Here is a 20752-nt window from a genome sequence, read left to right as displayed (position 1 = left end):
AAAAATCTGAATAGATCTCAATAAAAAACCTAATTGCAAAAGTTCATCAGTATTAAGCAAAGCTAAGTAGAAAAAAAGACAAAAGACAAGTCGCTATCTGAAGATCGAATAAGTTTGATCTTTACAAAATCGCAGAGTTTCCCCTTCCCTCACTTTCTATTCCCATATATTATTTGTTACAATTTTGAAAACAAAACAAAACAAAACAAAAAACCCACAAAAAACTACTTCCATATAAAGGTTTAGAGTAAAAAAATTGAATGGTAAACCTAATTTGCATGATCATATTCTGATATACATAAAATCATAGTTTAAATCTGACAATCATTTAGGACAGACAGATATGCAGTCTCCTCTACGGACGGCTACAGGAAACAAAGCACTCCAGAACATTTTCTTCTACTGCTAATTTCTGTTGGAAAATTCATTTCAATAGCCAGGAAATTGCAACAGAACTACTTGTGATTTCAGTCACGTGGGCTTTTTCAAACATAGACAAACATGACTCATACATAAAACACAAGTGTATATCTCTTATGAAATAAGGAAGAGTTTCACATAGAAGACAGGCGAAATATGCAGAGGGAAAAGATTCTGTTATAAATAAATCTGTGATTTCACTGTGCACCTACATTTTTAACAAGCTAACCGTACTACATGTCTCCTGACACTAATTTAGCTGCAGGACTTGCAAAAATTCAGATTTTCGTGGAGGGAGGGGAAAGGAATTCTGTGGGTGCAAACACAACCCTAATCAACCCTGTATCTAACCTAAGTATTGCCCGGAAAAATAACTTTACTGTTACATCGAATTGCTAAAATTTCATTTTCTAAATAATGATATGAAAATAATCTTCATTACACAGCTCCAGTTTTGGTGACAGTCCATTCTGTGCAGTGAGGCAGATATGCAATCATCTAACTAAAGGGGGTTCCATAACAACATTTTAAAGTGAAATAGTGTCCAAAAATGCTGGTTTATTAGATCTGATATCTTCTGGAAATATCTTGGTTCATATGATACTGTCATTTGCAAATGCTTCTCAGGTTCTGAATGTGAGTCATTATAGTGTATTGATATGGGAAATAGTCCTAAAATAATAAAAGCCTCCAAAATAAGCAAATTACACTTGTTTGACATTTCCACTGGAAATTTAGCAGATTTGGTCCAAATTTCTCTTCCATTAAAAAATGTTAATGAAGTCTGAAGAGAATTAAATTTCTTAAACACAGTAACCTGGTGATTTAGGATGTTGGATACCCAGGTCCAGGTGAAATAAAATAAGAGAAATTTAAGCATTCTTTAACAATCAAGTGCTTGGCTTTCTACATCCATTAGAATGCTCCTTCTGTATAACTAAAGGGGAAAGTTCCTGTTTTTATTGAACTAAACAAAAATAAGATATGATGGTCATTATTCAGGCCATCTTGTTATTTACCCTGTAGTCCTCTGCCACTGGACCTCATGCAATATTTGTTGTCACAGTGCATAATTTGAAAGAAAGTAGATTGGAGTAACTATAAAACAAGATTTTTTTTTTTTCCGCAAAAAATTTGCTGACAGAAGTAGAAAAGTTAGCTTCCTGGCTTCTGGGTTCTATAGAAATTCTGAAAGTGCGTGCGGTCTCCAGAAGAAAATTGTTCTTGCTCTTTCTTCAATGCTCTTCCTTTCCACAGCCTATTTCCCCTTACCTGTTCCACAACAGCTCGTCTTTGATCCCTTATCTCAGTCCTAGTCTCAGGGGAAAGTTGGAAATCCTCACTGTCTTTCCTCATCCGGTCCTCATCTCTTTGCCTGGCCGCTTACTGCCACACTTTATACTGATCCCTCCCAAAGCATCACTGCTCCACATCCATATTCATCATTCACATTCTCTCCTTGTTTTATTCTCTTACCAATTTTTTTATCTTTCATTATTGTTATCTCTCCTGACAATGTATCACTGGCTCTTTGATCAGCTGGTCTTAATCTTTCCCCCACAGCAGCCTTGTCCCTTGTGCCCTGGCTTCCTCCAGCCCCCTGGCTACTTCTCTCCCATACCAGGAAACTTGAGCAATGCAGCCTCTGTAGCCATTCCTTGATCTTCACAGGCAAAGATGGTTTTCTATCACTGTACATGGCATTTTAGTCCCAGCTCTTCCACCTTTAACTTCCAGAAACTGATCCTAATCAGTCCAGCTCTGGGGGCCTCAGTACAGGAGAGACATGGAGCTGTTGGAGTGAGTCCAGAGGAGGGCCACGAAGCTGATCAGAGGGCTGGAGCACCTCTCCTGTGAGGACAGGCTGAGAGAGTTGGGATTGTTCAGCCTGGAGAAAAGAAGGCTCGGGGGAGATCTCATTGCGGCTTACCAGTACCTGAAGGGGCCTACAGGAAAGATGGTGAGGGACTGTTTATGAGGGAGTGTAGCGACAGGACAAGGGGTAATGGGTTTAAGCTGAAGGAGGGTAGATTTAGATTAGATATTAGGAAGAAATTCTTTACTGTGAGGGTGTTGAGGCACTGGAACAGGTTGCCCAGAGAAGTTCTGGATGCCCCTGGATCCCTGGAAGTGTTTAAGGCCAGGCTGGATGGGGCTTTGAGCAACCTGGTCTAGTGGAGGGTGTCTCTGCCCATGGCAGGGGGGTTGGAATTAGATGATCTTTAAGGTCCCTTCCAACCCAAACCATTCTATGATTCTATGATTCTAATGCAGTTGTCTCTGCAATTCCAGTATCTGGTCCCTTCTCCAATTTACAAGTTGATGATCTTTTCACTCCTTGAATTTAAACTCATTCCTGTGAGCTGGCTGTTGGTCCTGACCTTTAAAAACAACTGATTTGTCTGGCTGAAATGAAGGACTAGCAAGCATATAAAACAGGCATTTTGGCATGCGAGATTTTGACTCCAAAAATGAAATTTTGGAAGAGTTACCTTATAACCAGAGCAGAAGTTTTAAGCTTTGGAAAGATCAGTAATGTGTAATAAGGGGAATGTTTCTTATAATACTAAGGAAGTTATTATTGCTTATATAAAGGTAGCCATTAGAAACCCAATGGTGCTTACAGTTAAACAATTATGCCACAAAAGTCATTTTAAGAAACAACACATGCATCGTTTGCCATCTAAATCAAATTAAGCTATATAAAACTCTGTACTAACATATAGAATATGTCCACTTTATGAATTATTTAATTAAAGAGTAGCCTGACAATGCTTATGGTTCCGCTAGGTTGTACACCATAGAGATAATAACTATTAAAAGCATATTTCATTTATAAAAACTTAAATAAAAACAGTATTATAAGTATGTGTTATATTTTTATCCAAATGTAAATTATTTCATATGTATTTTATATATAAACCCATGTAATTATTCCTGATAATGCACACCATAAGTAGACAGAAAAAAACCAAACCACAAGACAGAATGTGGGGGATGAATTGCCAAAGGTCAGACAGAATACCAGGAACACATTCATGTTACCAGATTACTTTCCAATCTGATCTGGTTCCCTACAACATCATCATCATTCTTAGGTTGGAAAAGTGAGCATTTAGACTCCATCAAATGCATAAGATGTAGACTTTAGAAATTATACTATACATTCATCTTCCAGAGCACAAACACACAGTGTGATAGGTATGTTAGGTCACTGCTGTAAATCTGCAGCTTGAGTAAGGCAGTTGCTTTTCTTTTCTGGTTTAATACATGGTAGTCATATATAATAGCTTTATAGCCACAGTAAATTCTTCAGCTGTAGAAGAAAAGCTTTTAACTAACGTCAGGAGTAGTGGCACTTATGAAAGAGAACATTTAATAATTTATATTTAATATTGTTTTTACTTTTCTCAACTGATCAGAATAAATTTGAATGATTTTTTTCAGTGCAGGATGTGTATTTTTGTAAAATGCAACTAGAAAACTGGACAAATGAACAGTAGTATTATGTATCAGGATCAAGATCATGAATTTGGTCCTAAGACAAAAGAGGATGTCAATGGAGTAAACAAATTCCCTGACAGTCCTGTTTATGAAGAGAAGTGACAAAGATCATATCCTGCAAGAACCAGGAACTCAGAAACCTATGTTGAGATAAGAAAGACACTCCAAGAAGTAGAGATCTTCAACTGAATTCTTCCAGTCCTGACATAAAGAAAGCAAATGAAGAGATGACTCAAGGATTGATGCAGTGAGACAAAAAAATCGCATGGAGACCCTGCTTGTTCAGTGGACTTGGTGGACCCAAGCATCTAAGGAAATCATCTCACTGGAATATAAGATAAAAATATTTAAATGAAAAATATTTCAAAATATATTTTAAGCTCATGTAATATCCTTACTTGGTTCTCATAACAGTATGAAAAATAAAAATTAACAAAGTTAAAGAGCATACAATCACCAGCAGATGGAACATAATGGAAAAAAATGTTAATATTGATGAAAGGAACAAAGTAGTTGTAGGTGGTGAAGTCAGCAAAATATCTGTGCTTAGCCAAGGTAAGAAATTAAGAAAAGTGACTGAGAAAAATGAAATGCTTGCATTCGATCACATGAATAGAAATAACAAAATGTAGAAAGTATATTGTAGAATGTACAAGAATGGATTTAACAGCGGTTCCACCCTGTTTATGGCATCCTGTCATGACTTTTGCAAAGCATTTGACACTGTCCCACATGACATCCTTGTCTCTAAATTGGAGAGACATGGATTCGATGGATGGACCACTCAGTGGATAAAGAATTGGCTGGATGGTCACACTCAGAGTTGTGGTCAAGGGGTTGGTGTCCAAGTGGAGAACGGTGACGAGTGGCGTTCCTCAGGGGTCTGGCACTGTTCAACATCTTTGTTGGTGACATGGACAGTGGGATTGAGTGCACCCTCAGCAAGTTTGCCAATGACACCAAGCTGTGTGGTGCCGTCGACATGTTGGAGGGAAGGGATGCCATCCAGAGGGACCTTGACAGGCTGGAGAGGTGGGCCCGTGCAAACTGCATGAAGTTCAACAAGGCCAAGTGCAAGGTCCTGCACATGGGTCAGGGCACTCTCAAGCACGACTATAGGCTGGGTGGGGAATGGATTGAAAGCAGCCCTGAGGAGAAGGACTTGGGGGTATTGATTGATGAGAAGCTCAACATGAGCCGGCAGTGTGCGCTTGCAGCCCAGAAAGCCAACCATGTCCTGGGCTGCCTGAAAAACAGCGTGATCAGCAGGTCAAGGGAAGTGATTATCCCCCTCTACTCCACTCTCATCAGACCCCACCTGTAGTACCACATCCAGCTCTGGGGTCCTCTGGTACAAGAGAGACATGGAGCTGTTGGAGCAAGTCCAGAGGAGGGCCATGAAGATGGTCAGAGGACTGGAGCACCTCTCCTGTGAGGACAGGCTGAGAGAGTTGGGCTTGTTCAGCCTGGAGAAAAGAAGGCTCGCGGGAGACCTTAGAGCAGCCTTCCAGTACCTGAAAGGGGCTACAGGAAAGCTGGTGAGGGACTGTTTATGAGGGAGTGTAGCGACAGGACAAGGGGTAATGGGTTTAAGCTGAAGGAGGGTAGATTTAGATTAGATATTTGGAAGAATTTCTTCACTGTGAGGGTGTTGAGGCACTGGAACAAGTTGCCCAGAGAAGTTCTGGATGCCCCTGGATCCCTGGAAGTGTTTAAGGCCAGGTTGGATGAGGCTTTGGGCAATGTGGTCTAGTGGAGGGTGTCTCTGCCCATGGCAGGGGCGTTGGAACTAGATGATCTTTAAGGTCCCTTCCAACCCAAACTATTCTATGATTCTATGATTCTATGACTGGAATACTGTGATGGATAAGAAGAAAGAAGCAGGCATGAAGATGGTGAAATACTGTTTGTGAAAGAATTGTAAGAAATATTCTAGTGCTGTAGACTACCAGACTAACATGCTAAAAGGCCAGTTTATTGCTTGGAAACAGTCAGCTGTGCCAAACTACTTGCAGAGACATTTGTGTACCTACATCCTGCTTCCCACGCTACAAGCTGCAGCACTAACACACACTGAGCAAACTCAGATTTGCAAAAATGATTCAGAAGTAAGCAATATATTTGTGGCAAAGATTACCATAAATATATTTATAATGGCTCCATAGATTACCCTTTAGCATGGCATTGTTAATGTGTAGTCCGGGCAAGTGACAATTGGATCTAATAAACATTTCTTCTCATATAATTAGAGAAAAAAAGAAAGAGAAAATTAGTTGTCATATGGGAAGCTTGTGATTAAGGATAATCTAGCACTGGTTAAACACCTAAGTGGACATTTGTCTTCACTTTTAGATATAATACTGAAATGGAAACATGAGCTGAAGGGTGTTTTGAAATATGAATTACCATATTTGAAGTGAAAACAGTAGATTTTAGTTTTCTTGATTTAAAGTTACCAGTTAGCTACTATTGCAGAACAATGGAAGAGATGCTGCATGAAACTAAATCTATTTACAATATTTTTAATTAAACTATTCATTTGGAAGTGTTACTATTTGATCAGAGAATAAAATTCCAGTACCCGAGTTTAAGGGTAATGGGAGAGCAATACAGACAGACTGTCATAACCCAATAATACATAGGATGTTTAAGCATATTTTGAAGAAAAGTACAAAAACATTAAGTAAATCAAAAAGGGATAGTGTGTAATATGAATTTTAATACAAGTAACGTGGACAGGGATGGAGTAAAGAAGTAAAGACTCTTCTCAGTGGTGCCCAGTGAAATGAGCAGAAGCAATAGACGCTGGTTGTTGTTGTTGTACTGTAAAGGTGATCAAACACTGGAACATGTTGACCTGAGCAGTTGTGTAGTCTCCATCCTTTGAGATATGCAGAACCCAACTGGGTAAGGTCCTGGGCACCCTGCTCTGGTGGACCATGCTTTAAGCAGGAGGGTTAAACTGGATAGTCTTCAGAGGTCCCTTCCAACCCCAACTATTCTATGGTAACAGCAGAATTTTTTCCCCATCTTCACTCTGGCCCACAAGAGGACAGATATTCTGCCTAGTGAACATCTAATAGTTATTTATGGTTTTAGGTAATCAAAAAGTTATCTAATTAAAGAGAATGCAGTTTCCTAACTTAAAGCTCTGTATATTTTGGATACAAATCTTCCTAAACAACTAAAACACTGGACACCGGTGCTCTAGTCAAGAAAGATTGGATACTAAAACTGTAGAGATATTGTGTGACTACAAATAGAAGCTGTAATTATTTCTTTTATCTGCTAAAAGTCAAATAGATTTTTTTTTATCTGAGCAATACCTCTTAAATTTCCTAACAAAACCTAAAGTATATGCGTGGATTTTGGATTGAATTAGCACTTGTGAAGAAGTTTATGCTTTGTGATGCATAACACAGCACAGTCAAAAAATACTGTAAGGATCTTGTCTACAATATTTCTGGTTTTTGTGAGATTGCTAAAAGTCATCATGTTCTATTTTCAAAAAAAAAAACCCAAAAAACCAGCAGCTGAACTAAGTATTGTGCATGGCAACTCCCTTTGAAAATGCAACACGTCTTTTATAGCATAGATGATAGTTCAACGCAAAAGAAAGAGACTCGTTTTTAAAGATGGAAAGGATAACCATGATCTCTTATGCAGACCAGGTAACTGAATGAATGAATGAAAAAGGCTCTGAAACATTTCCAAGCTCTTTCTGGATTGTATACTGGAGAGGGACTCCGAGACGCACCACCTCCCTCTATTTTCCCACATGTTAGTTCCCATGCAGAGAAAAACCAGGCATGTAGCACAGACAGGAGTCACAGCACAGCTGAACAGAAAATGTTGACACAGCCTAAATTATATCTGTGACTATGTCTGTGCACAGATGCTTTATTTACCACTCCAGTTGTGGTATCTTCACATAAAAATTAAGTATACAAAACACACAATTTTCACGTGAGTCTGTGACCATTGCATTTTTAATTTTTTCAGTCTCACTGTTTCTCAGCTCTAATTGCAGGACCATCTACCCTTTAAAAAGAAGCTTCTTACACAGTGGTGCTACAGAATTTCCAAATTTGTATAAGTGTATTTTCCTTACATTTTTTAGTGTAATTTTCTATATGTGAGGGCATGTGTGCACAAGCGTGTGCACGAGTTCTGTTTGCTTTATTTTGCAACAGCTTCCTGAATCAGTTTCCAATATTTTACAGATTAAGATTTTATTCACTATAACACTGTACCTGATATTTAGCATCTTAAGACTCATAAAATAAAATACTGCATTTTAAGCAACACTTTCTACTAAATAATTAATCAAAGACCTTTTTTCTGGTTTTAATGCTAAGAGGGAAGTTGTTGCTACAGAAAATAAAATTGGAAAAAAAATCAGAATGGAATCAAAATGAAGTAATTATTTCTCAGGAGCTTTTACTGTTATTTAAATTACCACATTTATGAATTCATGAAAGCCTGGCAAATAGGACAAACAAAAATAGTCACAGGAGCCTAACAGCCTAGATTTTTAAAATTTACTTACGGCACTTGGCTTCATCTTGGTTATTTGAACAGTCAGGTGTAAAATCACAAAATTTGTCAGATGAAATACACTGTCCATCCCCACATGAAAAAAGTCCCCGTGGACAGTAAAAAGATGAAGAGTTAGCACCTGCAAATTCTGTTTCCCCTTAAAAATCAGAAAGGAAAATATGAGTAAAACCACATATATATGATATTCTAAGAAGTACTTTTTGTCTTCTTTGAATATAGTAATGCACATGGCATATGGAACGTAGTATCACCTAAGAAGTGAGCTAGATTATATCACAACTGACAAGAAACACAGCTGCTATTAATGTCTGCTGCTCCTAAACTATATATTATTCTCCACAATATTCAAACACTTGTGAGAAAAATTAGAAAAACTCCCTTAAAATTACACAGCGAGGCTCCAGTCCAGAGGGGAGGTGCTGTGTACAGCAACCTGCCATTTGCACCGCAGTCACGTGCAGGTCTTTCACAACAAAATTCTGCTGTAGCGGTGGCTTCTCTGCATTCAGCTCACAATGAAAATTCCAAGAAGCCAAAAGTTTGATGTTGTACCACTAATAGCTGGCACCACAAGCTACACATTAGAAAACACACCAAATTTCACTACTGTTTTTTCTTCAGTAGATTTCTTGAAAGAGACCAAATGGGAGGAATGACATAGCAGCTTTTCATCTTTTTTGTTTAACTTAGCTTATTTTGATACTCATACTGCTATCCAGACAGAGCTTTTTTAAAAAAACTCTCCCTTCTAAAAATATCATCTTCATGACTGATGGGTAAATAAGGAAGTTGTAGGGAAAATAATTAAAGCAAATTAATGTTTCTTTGAATACCTAGCTACCATCAATCAGACTGTATATAGGGATCAGAGAAGCCTTAAAAACACAACACTGAAGTTTTCTATTATGCCTTTAAATAAAGAAGAAATTCAGATATCTGCTGGGTATAAGCCACCAGAATTACCACTGGCTGCGTACGTGCTCATGCCATTTTAGAAAAGTAGTCATTAATATTTGAGAGGACCAGAAGCAGCAGTTTGACAGAAGGTTACAATTATTTTACATTTCCATTCATTTGCACTTCAAGATTAGAGAGTGCAGGTACGCAGACAAGTTTGGTGGGCGCTGACTGCATGTGAGGTATTTGACAATAATGATGGGAGCACCTTCTTCCTCTAGAGATAATGCAGTAGAATTTGCTCTTCAGTGGAAGGTGTAAGATGCTTTGCTTCTGTCTCTGCATCCAAGTGTAAATGTGGGCAGGTGCTGCATAGTATGTGGTATCTGGAAATTCCCACCACAGTTTACTTTGCAGAATGAGTGCAAACTAGCAGCTAGAGTGTAACACAGGATGAGTCTTCATTATAGATGATTACAGCAAATGGACTTTTTCATCAGATTACCCCTTGCTTTCTTAAAGGTATCTTCAACTTGTCAGCTGAATCACAATTATACATAACAGACATTGGGGAAAATGTATTGAAGACCACAGAACTTGCCTTCACTTTCCTGGCTGACACCTGGAAGTGATTTATTCACAAATCCACATTCCTCTGTTATACCGATGTCATCAACAGCAACAGTAGCATTTGTTGTAAGAATGGTAGCTTGTAAAATAATCTGCAAAGACAAAGAAATAAATTAGCTCATTAAAGGTGACATGGTAAAAAGAAATATATATCTATCTGTTCCTTTATAATTTACTGCATGTGCTCAGGAAGTAAATACTGCCTACAACCAAATCTGAATACCAGCCAGCAAAAACTACAACTGAGATTTGATCAGAGTCAGAAGTTTACTCCTCAACTGTCAAAGCCATAACTACCTTTACTTATGGAAATTTATGCAACCCAGATGACCTTGTTTCAATCTAAACTGATAAAAGCCATCACTACTTTAATGAACTGTCTTCCTGCTGGAACTGTGAAAAGCTATGCACCTTTTAAAATGAGCTATTCAGTGTTACCAAATATGATGGTTTACAACTCCATTTAATTGTGTTCATCTATACTATGCCTGCTGAAGTCAACAACATGTGGTACAGTAAATGTAGGGATTGTAAGGATGCGTTTGTATATACAAGGAAATATTCAGGAGGTCATAAAAGGAAGTAAAGTTCAGTCATAACTTACTAATAATGAGAACTGAGTGCCCTTTCTTTTAGATTATTTTATAGATGACACATAAAATGAAGAGACCAAAACTGGAATTTCGATTTGCCAAATCCTTATATTTGAGTTGCAGATTCTCCTAACAGTTCCTTTCTAAGTTTTAGTAAAATGTAGCAGCCTGAGATTATGTAAAAATAAAATTAAACTTGAAAACTGCTAATTCTTTCTGTGATCAGTGCTGCAAATTGAAGTATCTGCACTTCTCCTGCCTTTAACCAACATAATTGGGCCCTCACTCTGATCGGCACTTTTTATAGCGAGTTCGTTTTTAAAAGCTGCTGCACTATTGCTACTTGATTTTTATTAGAACAAGATGATTCTAATGTATACAATACTGAAATGATGGCAATGCTCTTTAATAGCTACATCTATTGAAAGAGCTGAATAGAATTATTTTTTATATGAGCATTAAGGAATAGAAATTCTGGTTTTATATTTCATTATAAAAGTAAATTAATTCTAAAGCCCAAGTTAGAGTAACTGTTTGAAAGCAATGTAAATGTAATTTCTAATTACCTGAAAAGGTAAGTCCTCAGCTGCACTTTTGACAGGTATATTCACTTTTGTCCACTTCATCTCAGGCAATCCTGAAATGTCATGCAATTTTTCCAAACTTCCATCCAATGCAGTTCTCTTAAAGACAGAAAGCTGGGAATCCTGAGATAACCGGTAAGAAAATCTTACCTGTTGAAAGAGTTTTTTAAGGAAACACTGAAAACTAAATTGTCAATCTGCAATAAATTTAATACCAACTCATATACGTACATTATAACACAGAATGACATGACAGGTCTAAACACAGCCTTGGCATAAAAGAAAGAGATGTATGAAACTATGGCATGTTAAGGAGTAGCATTATGTGTAAAGATAAAACCATAATTAAAAGTAAAACTTATTTTTAAAACTTACTTTTTACTTGTATCTGTCAACTGATGCAGACCAACTGGTATGACCTCTCTTAACTCTTTTTATCTTAGTAAGGACTTAGAAACTTATCAAAGATTATTTTTCTTTGCAAATGCTGAATTTAGGACAGCTTCATAAGTATGTTAATCTCAGAAGTGCAACAGTTGAGGTACTTATATGAAAGAAACCTTACGATCTATTTCCACAATCAACACAAATGAAAATTACCTGAAGACAGATGTTTAAAATAATCAATCTCCTGAAACAAGTGGGTTGACCAATATGTGGGAAGAAAAAACAATTACGGTAGGTCGACAAGGCTACAAAAAACTGCTTACCAAGCAGGAAAGATCAGAAAATAGTGAGAATCCCAGTTCGCTATGCCTTCCCTGCAATACAGACTAAACCTGATGCTTTTCTTGTTTGTTGGGGTCTTTTGGGGGGTTTTTGGTTGTTTGGTTTTTGGTTATTTGGTTTGTTGAGGTTTTTGCGGTTTTGTTTTGTTTTGTTTTGTTTTGTTTTAAATACTAAAAAAATTCAGCTGAGAAGTCCAGGGAAGAAATAAGATTTTCAAAGACTAATATATTTTTCCTTCCCCCCCTGAGTCCTTCCTTCTTCACATAGTGAAAGACTAAAATTTCTTCAACTGCAGACTCTCTACTTCCCTGCAAAAGCCTTGATAATGAATCTTTGTGAAGGAAAAACAAGAGCTGTAAAAAAAGCTCTTCCCACTCAGCTCTCTACCCATCTTCATATGATCTTACACTGTGAATCTTGGATCATCACACTGCAGAGAAAATGTTTCCTTTTATTTCTTCATGTTATATCAACTTTTAAACAGAGTTAAAGAATACAGACAATTTTGGGCTAACAGCCAAATGAAACCTATGTATTTTTTTTGCAAGACAATAACAAATATGAGAAAACCCATCTTTAGCCTTAGGACAAACACAGATGCATATGTTAACCAGCTTTCAGTTAGACATGAGACAGTTAAAGTCTTTTATTTCAGCAAGACAGCTGACACAATGGGCTGTACAGATCATGGAAAAGTATTATATTAGGGACTGCAACAGAACAGCCTCAAGGTAGTGGTGTAATTTTTACTCGATTTAATTTGTTGTGAGTTAACACAAATTTCTAATCACTGGTTCGGCTACTGAGAAAAAAGTAAAAACAAAATAAACACTTAAATACAAACTTGAGCAAACACCTTTCCTCTCCCTTCCCCAGACCAGTTTAAGTCCAACACTTAACCTGCCCCCATCGTAGTCTTAATTTCCCTAATTTTTTGCTGCAGATTACTCTGCATCTGGCCCAATTCCTTTGGTGAGGTAACAGGTGGAGTAGGAGGTTGGGCATGTGAGTAATGGTTTCTTTCTGGTGCTCCCTACACATTCCTCTCCTCTGCTCATTGCTTCTTACTCTTCTTCCCCTGCTTCAGCTCAGGGCTTTGGCAGGCCACAGTCCATCTGGGGTGTCCCCACCCCAGCATGTGTCACCCACCACCACAGTCCCTTGGGGGGTGTCCCTGTCCCAGCATGGGTCACCCACAGCTGCAGACCTCTCAGAGCCATACCTCCTCAGCATGGACCACCTATTTCTGTGGGTATGTCTCCAGCTGTGTCCCCAATAGTGTCCCCTTCTGCTCCTCTCCTCCTTGTTTGTCCCCAAGAGATATTTTTTCTTTTTTTTCTTTTTTCTTCTTTTTTTTTTTTTTTTTTTTTTTAAGGAAAATAGTAGTTTAAGAGTAACTAGAATCTGAGAAGAGTCTTTTCTTCAATAAATTATCACAATAGCATCTCTGTTAAAGCTGTAGACCCTGAGTATGCCAAGGAAATTGTTAACAGGATTGATGAATTTGAGAATTCCTTACATTTAAGTCATTAATTAATAATCTGAAAATAATCATGCATGTGGATTCACTACCTTTCACTTCTGGCCCTGAATTTAGTCCATAAAATTGGCAAATATACCAAAGACACAACATCTGCTATGCATGAACAGAGAGTTTCTTTTTGCTTGTGTTACATAGCACAAGGTAGATCAGTGGTTAGGAAATATGCTTGTTACAACACACTGTTCATTTTTAGTATCTTCTGGTTTCATGGCTGGTGGACTTGGTCTCTCAATTTCCCACAGTGTTTCTTTTTTCTCCACTCATGAGCTCATATATTATATAAAATAAACTCAAGACTTATTAATAATTTGAAATACTTTCATGTAACTTTTTTTTTCCCACCAGAAAGCTTAAGGAATACAAACACATTTCAAAATGAGCTGTTCGAAGAACTACACCCTAAACAATCTAGATGTAAGGTTTATGTTTATCAAACAGCTTTTCAAACAAATTTGTGTTTTCATTATGTAAGAAATAAAATTACCCTCCCTCTCTATATCTACATGTTCTACTTTACAATGACTGCTGTGTCCATTAAAGAACCATAAACAGAGAGCTAGGACTAGAAATTTACTTTTGCAACTCCATAAAACTTGAGCTAAATGAAGATGTTTCTTAGCTGACATCTATGGAAAGACTCAGCTACAGGAAGCTGCAGAAACAAGTTACTTCTAAGCTTCAATTAGTCAGTAAGGCACAATATAAGACTGTTATCCCTCAACTCCAATTTTATTTCTCTTTTTTTCTTTTTCTTTTTTTTTTTTTTAAACAACTGGAGCCAAAGAACGTGTAAAGCTATTAATAAACATAGATCTCTTTATGTAGATCCTTTTATTGTCTCAGTGGGATATCCAACAGAGGGCAACATCTCACATTTATACGCAGAGAGCATAACACACCAATACACATCCTAATGAGCAACCCCTACTCCTTGCTCTTTCCCAGAAATAAAAGTCTGCAGGGAAAATGTGGCAGAAAGCCAGGCTTCCAGTCTTCAAACACTCGCTTTTCAGACGTGTATAGCTGGAAGAGAACTTGCCCTAGTTTTTGTTGAATCTGGGAACTCTAAATACATTCAATACGTGCATACTCAAAATTAAAAATAGTGTATTTTCTGACTTTGAACTAGAGAAATATATGTGAATCCCTGCTGCATTTGTATTTATTTTGAATGCAGACCAAATTCTGCAATAGATCTAACCGGAATGATTCAATGATTCACAACATACCAGTTGTGCTCAGTTCACCTTAAGGGATTCTAAAATAAGTTAATCTGAAGTTGAAAGGTACTTATCTACTCGGTTTCAAAGTCTACAAAAGAGATACAGAACCGGCCGAATGAATGCACTGTGCGTACAAAGGCTGTTGGTATCCCAGGAGTAATGCAACGCGCAGGGCTCCGATGGGATACTGCGAGGCCTTCTGTGTTCCCTGCAGCAACATTTTGCTTGATTTCATTCTGCAACTATTTTATTTCTGATTTTTTACAACGCTAAGAAGCCATGGGAAGATTAAGAACTGAGAGAGTGCATTAAATGACGGCAAGGTGCTGTTCTTAAATTATTTAAGAGGCTTCTATGCCTCAGCTGCAAGTTGAAACTATTCAGCTGAGATCTGGTAACTCATTGATGTGCAAAGTCCAAATCAGCTACAGTCTCAAGGAAAACAGATTTATGTAAGCTAAAACTTGTTTCAGGTCCCTTACACTAGAAGAAAACCTAAGAAGCCTAGGTCCCGCTGGAATAAAATTCTGCTATTTGTTCGGCCTTCTAAGTGCAGTTCCTCCACACATTGTTTTCTGATATTTTTATTTTTGAAAAAAGTTTTCCTCAGTGAAATTATAGTTTCTATTCTACAGTGAGTCTGAAAAATTAAGCAACCAGTCTAAATTTTATTTTGTTTCTCTAAAGCCTCTTTTTACCACTGAATACAATAAAATTATTTTGGCAAGCTCTCCGTATCTTTTCCTTTTCTTCTCTGTGACTTCTAAAATCAGGAGGCATTATGTGGTAGCAGAAAAAACATAACACCATAACTACTCAACGTAGTTTCTCCCCAATATGGCATAAGCTTTGAAAAGTTACAGAACAGAAAATAAAAAAAAAAAGGCTGAGAAAAATTTAAAAAACCCTTACAAATCTGTACATCATCTATTCTCTTTATTCAGTGGCCAAAAGGATAAACAAAAATACAGCTAGGAGTATTTTCTTGTATTATGTTCCTTAATAATATAATTTTTTATATATATATATATATATATATTTCCTCAAGTTCTATTTTAAAAATAGGCATTTTGTTGAAAATTCCAATACTATAGTTATAAAACTTTATTTTCATTTTTCATATAAGACTTTTCTATTTTTTAGCCCTCCTGACGCATTTTTTCAAGGTAGTTTTCTTGTTTCTCAGATCAACCACCATCCTGGCTGATTGCTTTTGCATTCCTTTATGGAACCACAAGACATTTAACAAAAGAAAAGCACTTCAAGGTAAACTCTCAAGTACTGTGCTAATCAGCTTAAAAAAGCATCTTCCTCAAACCGTTAATGAAAATTTAGTACATGTTTCGAGCATGGTAGCTAATTCTCTCTGGTCACACCAACATAGTTGGTCTGTATAGCTTCCCTGCCCATGGCAGAGGGGCTGGAAATAGATGATTTTTAATGTCCCTTCCAACCCTAACCATTCTATGAGTCAGACCACAGGTCTCCTGCTATGGGACGTTGGAGGTGTGAGCATGTCCTGCCTACAGATGACAGCGTGACTCTGCCAGCTTTTCCTCGAAAGGCGGCCTGTGAGCTGACATGGCCCTGGTGGTGTTGTCCAGCTATGTTTGTCACAGCATACAAAAACCTGAAGCATAGCCTGAGTCAACTGGTGGATGCTTTAAAAAGAATAATAATTACATATAAAAACTTGGCAGTAAAGCAGTAAGAAACCTGCTGCATCTCCCTCCTCCCAAAGAATTAGTCTGTAACTCCTTCCAGTGGTATTGGAATGAGCCAGTTTTTCTGCAGCATCCCTTGCAGCATGAAGAATACCATACCTGCACATCAGGTGAGCGATAGCTTACAAAGGTGGGGATTAATATCAAACCGTTACCTGACAGCAGGAAAGCCCAGGCGACAGCTTGACAAGGAAAGGGCTCACCAGATGAGACATGGCCATCTTTGTGTTCATCTGATGGGATCCACGGAAGTAAATGAATGCTCCTGTAAACAAAAATCAAAGAAATATGAGAAATATGTCATGCTCCAATGGCAAACAGCTACCTCAGAGAGGCAGCTATGTGCTTGGTGAGGCACCTAAAGCTTATTCACAAATGCAAACAAATGAAACAACTTTGCCGTCAGTTCAGTCTCTGTGGGTAACGATATGGGTCTTGTAACAGGCTGTGACAAGCAGTGTCTAATACGCAGGCAAAGACAAAATAGAATTGCTAAATGCTCCTGCCTCTTTCCTCTGCAGTAAAATTAACATGACTGAGTCCAAAGATGAGGAAAGAGGGACAAGAAAAAAAGGGTATTTGGGCAGCCCTTGCTGATGTGGTGCCTGCAAGCACTTAAACCTGCGGAAGTAAATACAGAGACCTGCAAAGGGAGTTCAGGTATCGCTTCTGTGAAAGCTTTACGGTGCAGACACACTGGATGTATTTTTTTTATCCACCCTCCTCAGGCAAAAACCTTAAGATCTACATCCTCCAAATACTACAACTACTTCCCATCACCTTCGCACAGTGCCTTTGCTCTCCGCACAGGCCGGGGAGAGCAAAGGGACTGCAGGAGCTGCAACACAGAGCATCCTGGAGAGCAGACAGCACAGGCCTCAGCTGGGATCCCTAAAGGACGCATTTTAATTGGCTTAAATAATGTTTCAAACAGAATTTAGAACAAAAATTAATTTCCTTTAGGGTACAGTATTCACTGTCAGTGCAGCCCAGCCAGTTTTAAGCATGCTAACAGTGTTGCAGACCATGGGAGCCAATGGAATAAGTTATATTTTCTCATGGGGTCCGCAGACATGACATTGTTGTCTGTGCTAGTGGGGATGAAAGCTTAATTAAAGATCTAATCTGAACTCTGGCAAATGAACTGCCTTTGGATTTGAACTACAGCAGATGTGTTTCAGACAAAGGTAGGGAAGGATAAACATGTTCAAGGGGCCCTAAAGCAGCATATTTTGAATGCCGTCAGTGCTGCCTTCGCTGAATACTGAGACTTTTTCATGAAAGTCTATGCAAAACAACACTAAAGGCTCAGTCTTGTTTGTGCATTGATATTACACATATTGCCTTGCATCTTGGAAAATCAGCTATTGTGCTGCCACAGTCACACTCCTTAGCCATTTATTTCCCATGGATACATAATGAAGCAGAGGGGTAAGTCCAGCCCCACGTGAATAATCGCATCGCTTTAGCAAGGCTGGCACAAAGAGGTGACCGCTGCAGCTCGTTGTACAAACAGGCGCGCTGCGCTCCACAGCGCGAGGGAAGCTCCCCTCGTTGGAATGCAAGGGTACTCCAAAGGATCCTCTTTTACTTTGCAGCTGAGGCTCTACAGTAACATTGTCAAGATCTTCATTAACCAAATTTGCTGCTGCCCTCCTCAGGAGAGAAGAGAGACGAACACTCTGTGGTATTACAAGCAACTGTTGCAACCTGAAATACCTTGATTTAATGTCGGGCAAACCTTGCTCAAATTCTGGAGACTTAATTCTAAAGCAATGATGTGGGTGTAGCAGGCACAGTGATAGATGGGTACAAAACCACCCCAGAAAGACCTTTGCGCTAACTTGTACGAGGAATGCATCGTCACTGGACTTGAGAGGTGCTGCATGGTAACCTCAAGATCTGCTTGAGGCTTCAACCTGCAGCAACATGCAAAGATGTGAACCTAAATTGTAATAATTCAGGTATCGAAGTAGCTTAAGTGCAGCAGCACATAGCTCCATATAGGCTAACTTAACATGCTGCTTAGGCTGCAGAGCAGGTGTTTCTACCAGCAGCCTTTGTTATGACCACATTACACCTCAGATCTCACCGGCACCTAGAATAACCCACATGGGAAAGACACAGGTATACCAGTGCGCTTCTCCAGAGCTGTGAGAGTTCAGAAGCTGTGACAGAGTAACGTTTGCGACTGCAGTAATGTGGATGCAGTGCCACTCTAGAGAGAGAATAAAATGAAATATGAAATAGCTGCTGAGGAAGCGAATAGCAACTTTGGTGCACTTCATCACTTGGGGACCAATGGAAAAAAAGGCACATGATTGTGCAGTTAGAGTTGTTGTATAGCATGCACTCACGTACTCTCACCACACCAGGGTTTGCTCAGGTGAATTTTAATCCTCGAATTCCTCCACCTTTTAATGCTTGAGGTGGAATTCTTAATATTTCACATTCCTTTAACATGAACATGGGAGACAAGTGTGGAAGTCTGGTTGTAAGATGATATACATAATTTAAAAAAATTAACTTAAAGGGGTATTGGCCTGTAACCCAGATTTTAAAGTAATCTAATCTCCACTGGAAGCAATGTAATAGATACATTTTAATAAAATTAAAGTAACAGAATATTTGCCGATATTATTTGACAATGACAAACTTGCTAGGCTGTTTTAGTTTTATACAATATGCTGTAATAACATTTTCATTTTGGAAAAATAGTTTAAAACAGCTCTCTACTGGAATAAACTTTTTCGTGCTGAATGTATTGTATAGTAACTATTGGCTGAAGAAAGAACAACTGTTCAAAGGATATTTCACTCTATTTTTCCCAGACAAAACTGATTAATTTACCTGCACTCTACAAAAAGCTACATTGATATTTTGTCAAAATAATGCTTTCGAGAATGGCCTCTGGGTAAAAAGATGCTTATGCTATGCATGAATAAAGTTAGATATGTCAGTTCAAAGGTCAGTTTCTCAAAAAACTGAAGGCTGGCTCACATCTTATACCTCCTTGATTATCCCAGCAGAAAATGAAGGTTACGAAGACATAGTAACCAAATCACATGTAAGAAAGAGCATCCCCAAAAGACTAGCTGTCTGTATCATTACCTGTGTTGTATGCATACTATGTAGCATGCATTTCAAATCTGTTGTTATTATCAGTCTGTCACCATTTACCAATACAAATACTCATCACAGAAGGATGATGCTGATGATAATAATAACAACAACAATAATAAAAATAATAATAAAATAAATCTCACCATGTCCAGTATTAGTTGTATGACCTCTGTCAGGGAGTCTTCTGTCAAGGGGAGCCTGTTCTTTCATTATGTTCCAGTCAGCATCACCTAGGCTTAATGGCTTCCATCCACAGAGGTCAGTCTCAAAATCACATATAGTGCAATTAGCTGTTGTAAGAATAACAACAATAACAGTTAATTTGAATTTGATGCAACAGTTTAACGCCAGAACTGTGACTATTTTGTATTTGGCTGTACAAGTGGTCTTAGAGAAGCACTGGTATGTTTCACTGAAATCCAGGTTATTCAGATGGACAAAAAGTTCTAGAATGTGTGGAAAAAAAATCAAATTTATTAAGTGCTTTAAATACACTGAATGTAAAGACGAATTAAGCTTCCATTTAATTTATTTTTGAAAATGAGATTTAAATTTATGAATTATTTAGGTCTCCTAGAAATTTTTATTGCAAATGAAAAGACCATTTTCTCTGTTGGTATGGATTAAACCAACTTAAACTGTATAACAATCTCACACACTATTTAATTTCTTGAACAAAATTAACTTTTTTTATAAGAAAATAGTATAATCTAAGAGCTAGTTTCCTAATCCAGAACAGCTTCACAAAGTGCTACACTTACCTGTTTGGGTCACTTATTGCAATTGTAAAAATTGCTTTTGAACTAAACTTGGCAGTTTCCAGATTTCATGGCACATTTGTCCTATCATATCAGCCTCAGACATGAACATACATATTACTCCAATTTCAGACTGTACAAACCCAAAATTAAATGCATCTTTGTTGAAACACCATGGTAGTAAAGCTCCATAGTAAAGGTCTTCCTGGTATAAAGACGTAAATTGAGCAGTTAAATCCTAAGGTACAAAATAAATCACAAATATCAATATTTCTTATCTGGATATAAATTAAAATTCAATGGAGCATGCTTTTCTCTTTAGTGCAGTATATTAGTTAAACATGAAACTTGCTTAACTTATTTAATTACAGAATTCTCATACTTTTGACAAGGTACCTTGTTAATTAGACTTCAATTCCTAATACATTAAGGTAGAATATGCAAATTGATATCCAAGACTAAGC

General features: G+C 37.8%; 1 protein-coding gene across 1 annotated transcript in view; it reads right to left on the bottom strand.

The window, feature by feature from the left end:
* The window catches only part of MALRD1 (MAM and LDL receptor class A domain containing 1), a 283169-nt gene that overhangs the window by 219874 nt on the left and 42543 nt on the right, over nucleotides 1–20752 (bottom strand). Inside the window, exons 10-13 of the mRNA XM_075746327.1 lie at nucleotides 19674–19820; nucleotides 16563–16672; nucleotides 11171–11338; nucleotides 9983–10103 (exon numbers count right to left, since the gene is read on the bottom strand). Coding sequence (XP_075602442.1) covers nucleotides 9983–10103; nucleotides 11171–11338; nucleotides 16563–16672; nucleotides 19674–19820 — 546 coding nt within the window. The remainder of the gene's footprint in view (nucleotides 1–9982; nucleotides 10104–11170; nucleotides 11339–16562; nucleotides 16673–19673; nucleotides 19821–20752) is intronic.

Source organism: Balearica regulorum, chromosome 2, assembly GCF_011004875.1.
Source record: "Balearica regulorum gibbericeps isolate bBalReg1 chromosome 2, bBalReg1.pri, whole genome shotgun sequence".
Taxonomy (NCBI): domain Eukaryota; kingdom Metazoa; phylum Chordata; class Aves; order Gruiformes; family Gruidae; genus Balearica; species Balearica regulorum.
The sequence above is the reverse complement of the archived record's forward strand: the minus strand, read 5'-3'. Positions and strand labels throughout refer to the sequence as shown.